The 5256-nt window shown below is 51.9% G+C and overlaps 1 protein-coding gene across 2 annotated transcripts in view; it reads right to left on the reverse strand.

Annotated features, from left to right (window-relative positions):
- kcnd2 (potassium voltage-gated channel, Shal-related subfamily, member 2) overlaps nucleotides 1-2182 on the reverse strand; it is a 17717-nt gene extending 15535 nt beyond the window's left edge. For both annotated transcript variants that reach the window (XM_007543511.2, XM_007543510.2), the window contains exon 1: nucleotides 980-2182. In XM_007543511.2, the coding sequence (XP_007543573.1) occupies nucleotides 980-2088 (1109 nt within the window). In that variant the 5' untranslated portion in view covers nucleotides 2089-2182. The remainder of the gene's footprint in view (nucleotides 1-979) is intronic.
- Between the last annotated feature and the right edge of the window lie 3074 nt (nucleotides 2183-5256).

A 5256-nucleotide genomic window follows, 5' to 3' on the forward strand; every position in this document is an offset into this window, starting at 1 on the left:
TTTTGACTTCCAATGATTCACTTCCTGCTAAAGAGCCCCCTGGTGGTTGAAGAAAAATCCACATATAAGCGGCTTATAGTCCGGAAAATACGGTATATGAAAAAAAATCTAAATGCTCTCTGGTATTGTTCAGGGGGCCGGACCAAATGTGGAGGCGGGCCGGATCCGGCCCGCGGGCCATAGTTTGGGGACCACTGCATTAGAGGAATTGTTTGGTCTCAGAGTTAATTTAATTAGCACGTTAGTGAGGAGCAGCGTCTCCAAGGCTTGTTCTGCAGCTTGGACCGGTTCTGGTCCCAGATCTTCCCAGTCTGAGGGTCTCAGGGACTGGGCCGGTCTCTGTCTGAACCCATCTGGTCCGTCTGGAACTACACGGGTTCTAGATCCAGAACTGGTTCAGCAGCACGGATGGCTGCAGAACAAAGGTGGGCTGGGCTCCCAACCGGTGGTTCCTGGAGTCGGTGTTGGTCCGTCGTCCTCCACGGAACAATATTTACTCAGGTGAATTACATTAATACGTAGTTCAGTACATCAACAAGTCCAACATGTCGTGGTCCAAATGTTAACATCATCTACAACTTCAGTTTCAGCTCCTTCATAAAAATCCCAAAGTATTAATACAGATCACTAGACGAGGGCCTACGCATCACAACGTTCACAAACCCCCCAAAATCAGGACGCTGTCACTTTAAGACTTCTCTAAAGTCCAGCCCAGCATGGAGGAGACCCTGGAGACTGGAAACCAGTAAGATACCAACAGGAAACCAGTAAAAAAACAACTGGAAACCAGTAGATGATCTGCTGCTAACCCACTGGGCCGGTTCTGGTGGACAGATGAACCTCTGGGTCCACTTTAGTGGCTCTGTTCCGCCTCTTAGCAGAACTTTTCCTGAACCTCCAGAAACAGGAGCTGCACATCCGTCCTGAAAATCAGCCCCGCCCACTTTGGGACCACAACCAAATAGGCGGCGTTACTCACCCCAGTGTTGTCATGGTAACGATGGTGTACCAGAAGGCTGCCGGGATGCTGGTGAACTTGCTGCCGGAGCCCTTCTCGGCGTAGAACAAGACGGTGGCGAAGATGATGATGGCCATGGTGAGGGAGAAGAGCAGGAAGCCCAGCTCCGACGCGCAGCTCTTAAGCGTGTAGCCCAGAATGCGAAGTCCCGCAGAGTGCCGCGAGAACTTGAAGATCCGAAAGACGCGGAAGACCCGCAGGGTGACGAAGGCGCCGCTCACGTCCTCGTTGTCCGTCATGACCAGGCCGATGTAGTAGGGCATGATGGCCACCACGTCGATAACGCTCATCACGCTCTTGACGAACCTGTAGCGGCTGGGCGCCGCCAGGAGGCGCAGCAGGTACTCCACCGTGAAGATCATGACGCACGCCGTGTCCAGGCAGAAGAAGGCCAGCGCGTAGCGCTCCCCGCAGGACAGCACCTTGACGCGGTTCGGCGCGGCGCCGCACGGCACCGTCTCCACCACGTTGGCCATGACGGACACCGCGATGAAGAAGCCGGTGACGTAGTAGAAGACCAGCGCCATGGTGGAGGTGTGCGGGTTCTCGAAGGCGCGCCACATGGTCTCCCGGAAGCTGGCATCCGCGGGCATCAGGTCGCTGCTCTGCTCGCTCTCCTCGTCGTCCTGGATGCGCTCCTGGTTCTCCCGCCGCCGGTCCTTGTAGTCCTCGTAGCAGCAGTCTCCGATTATCTCCGGGACGATGCCGAAGAAGCCCAGCTCCTCCTCATAGGCGGAGATGCACTCCTGGCGCGGGTAGTGCAGCTTTCCGGTGCGGTAGAAGTTCAGGATGTGGCGGAAGATGTCCGGGTCGCGGTCGAAGAAGAACTCGTTGCGCTCCTCATGGAAGAAGAAGTCCCTCTCCGAGCTGCCCAGCAGGGTGTCCGGATAGCGCTCCAGCGTGTCCCGCCACGTCTGGAACTTTGTGCCACTGACGTTCAGCACGATCAGCCCGTCCCGGCCGCGCTGCTTCTCCCGCGGAGGCGCCGGCATGGGCGCGCTGGCCACCGGCATCCAGCCGACGGCCGCGGCGCGGGCAAACGGCATCCAGGCTGCGACTCCCGCAGCCATGCTGGCCTAGAGCTCCGGAGGCTTTGGAGGGTCAGACAGAGGTTCAGACAGCCGCAGGTCAACAAGCGGACATCCGGGAACCAGCGAGCGGAGTTCGGAGCTCCGGGTCAGCCGGAGCGCGAAGCTTTACGCACAAAGTCGGTGCGTAAAGCGCGTAAAGCTGAAAGCGGCGCTCCAGAGATCAGCCGCTCACTTTCTGCCTGTTGAGAGGCGAACACCTTCAGAAGGAAGCAGCAGGTCCAACCCGCTTCCTGTGATCCGGACCGGACCGGACCGGAAGGTCTTCCTGCAACAAGTCTTCCAGCTCTTAGGAGAATCCCGAACCGAACCCGGAGTTGCAGCCTCCCGGTCCGGCTCCGCAGCGGTTCCCTGCGGGGAGAGGAGAAAGTCCGAACAGAACCGAACCTATGCAGATGAACTGGAGGTTCGGCTGGAGGAGAAGAAGCCGCAGCGGCTCGATCTGGTCACACAGGTGCTGCTCACTCCCCCCCCCCCCCCTCCATCCCGGTGGGCGGAGCCAGAGAGTCCCCGTTAATCGGGGGGAGGCGGGAGGGGGAGCCCGCCACGCAGCCCGCGTCACGCGCCGGGAGAAACCTCTGATGTGCTGATTAGTTTAATGATTGGTCCCTGGAGCTGCGCGTTCCTATGACTCTGGTATGCTCTGTGCTGCTCAGTTTCTCCTGAAATGTTTCAGAAACGGCAGCGGTTCTCAACATGAGGTCCGCAGACAGAAGGTCGGACCGCTGCTGCGTTTCCCTTTAGTGAAGGAAACGAGTCTGATGGCCCAGTTCCTCCAGTCCCACCAGTAGAAGATGTGAAGCTTTTCCCTTCAGAAACAGCTGGAATGTCCATCATCACCTCATGGATGCTACCTGATCGGTTTAATTTAAACACGATTTTAAAATCGTCTTTCTGACTCGGTGTTCATCGGTCAGATGTAGCACAGATCGATACCTGTCTATCTGTCAGTGCTACGCGTCTAAAACTGCTACCTAGTGGGGTCAGGAGGGGTGCTGGTGCCTCTCCAGCGAGACATTTTGGGCGAGAGGCGGGTCACCCTGGACAGGTTGCCAGTCTGTCGCAGGACAACACAGAGACAGACAGGACACACAACCATACACACCTAGGGAGGATTTAGACAGTGACTGTGGGAGGAAGCCAGAGAGAACCCACCATGCACTGGGAGAACATGCAAACTCCATGCAGAAAGACCCGGGCCGGGAATCGAACCCAGAACCTTCTTGCTGCAAGGCAACAGCCCTACAAACTGCACCACTGTGCAGCCTGAATATCAGAATATCCTACCTTTGTAAAATATGTTAAATACAGAGGTGTAAGAATAAAACGGTATCAGATAGGGGAAACAGGATTTATTGGAATCAAATTAAACACAGACAGATACAGATCACTGCAACTCCTTCATGTGCATTAATCTGTTTCATAGCGTCTGTTATCAGCAGCAGCCACAATGTGTGACAGGATATGCTTAATATACACTAATATTACACGGATATTACAGCTTCAATCTCACATAGCATTGCAACATGCTCTGTTTAACAAGGTTTATAAAAAAGAGTCAAATCTGAAATATTTTAACGCATAGGGATAAAATAGGCCACAAAGCAACATATTTTGTCCTGATTAACCACCAAACAATGACCTGTTTACAGTAGTAATGACACTGCAGACAGAAAACTAAAGCCATAAATATATTTACAAGCTGCTGTCATGTAAGCTAAAAACATGAAGTCATACAGCAGCTTAATGAAGCCAGATATAAAATAAATGAAATTAAGCTTACCGTAATCTTCGACGAACTAAAACAGACGAAATGAAACTTCCTCAGGTAGGATAAGAAATGTGCTGAGTCAGCAGAATGTGGCGTAGCATCGATGAGCGCATCACCACAAGGTAGGATGGATTGATGGGTAGCACAGATGGTTAGATCACCTGTTCTAACCGGCGCCTTCCTCACTCTTATCTCTGTGTGTTTCTGCAGTTTGACCCAAAGCTGACTGACTGCAGAGGCTCCATTAGGCGCCACAGCAGGAGGAAGGCACCAGTCAGACCCGTTAGCCCAACTGGGCCTGTTTCCTGGTTCATACAGAACAAACTGAACCTCCTGACAATAATCTGATGTTCTGACAGTCACAAAGAAATCAAATATGTTTACAGATCTATGCCTGTTTTCTTAAATAAAATGTTATATTAATGCCATGTTGTCATTTTTTAAGTTTGTCTACTCACATTTCTGGAAATATGTTAATGTAAGATAATTAAATAGCCATCGTCTGCCAAGTGGAATAAACTTAATATTATGTTAGATGGAGACCTGTCAGAGCAAAACATGTACATGAATCAATATTGATTCGTAACCTTGATTCAATATAAAATAAAATATGAATGTAGATCCACATCCAGGTGATGGTGGAATCGACGTAGATGACAGAGACAGTTCTGGTGGAAACACTGATTCAGTCACCGACTGTTTCAACGTTTATTTTCTGTCTCCCAGAAGAACCTCCTGGTCCGTTTGGTTCATGAACCGCCTGATAGACAAATCTGCTCCGATATTTAGCAGAACCCAACGGGTCAGTACCGCCTCTGAGCAGAACCGGGTCGACAGTACATCTGTAGCTCGGTTCTATTTCTAGACTCTCTGATCTGTTTTTAGCTGCAGTGGCTTTCAGGATATTTTAGGAGTTTGGACCAAAATAGATCAGAACCAGAACCGTCGGGCGGTTCTGGCCTCAGGTCCAAGTTTTAGTGTCAGGAGGCCAAATGAACCGACCCTTGATCTTTGACCACTGACCCTCTGTGAATGACGGCTGAGGCTTCACAGCTAAAGGTGAACCACCTCTGACCTCTGACCTCTGACAGCACAGAGGTTACAGAAGTACCAGCAGTAATGCGGTCAGACCCGGACCGGTTCTGGTTCTGTGGACTTCTCGCCGACCCAGACCGGCAAGGAACCAGACTGAGCGACTTCATTAACGTCTCAGTGTGACATCACACACTCCCATGATCCTCTGCTGTCACTGACAGATGGAGGTGATCAGGATCGTCCCGGGAGACAGTGCCTCCATCACACACACTCTAACACACTCTAACACACACTAACACACACTAACACACACTCTAACACACTCTAACACACACTAACACACA

The sequence above is a fragment of the Poecilia formosa genome, unplaced genomic scaffold, assembly GCF_000485575.1.
Source record: "Poecilia formosa unplaced genomic scaffold, Poecilia_formosa-5.1.2 Scaffold835, whole genome shotgun sequence".
Lineage (NCBI taxonomy): Eukaryota > Metazoa > Chordata > Actinopteri > Cyprinodontiformes > Poeciliidae > Poecilia > Poecilia formosa.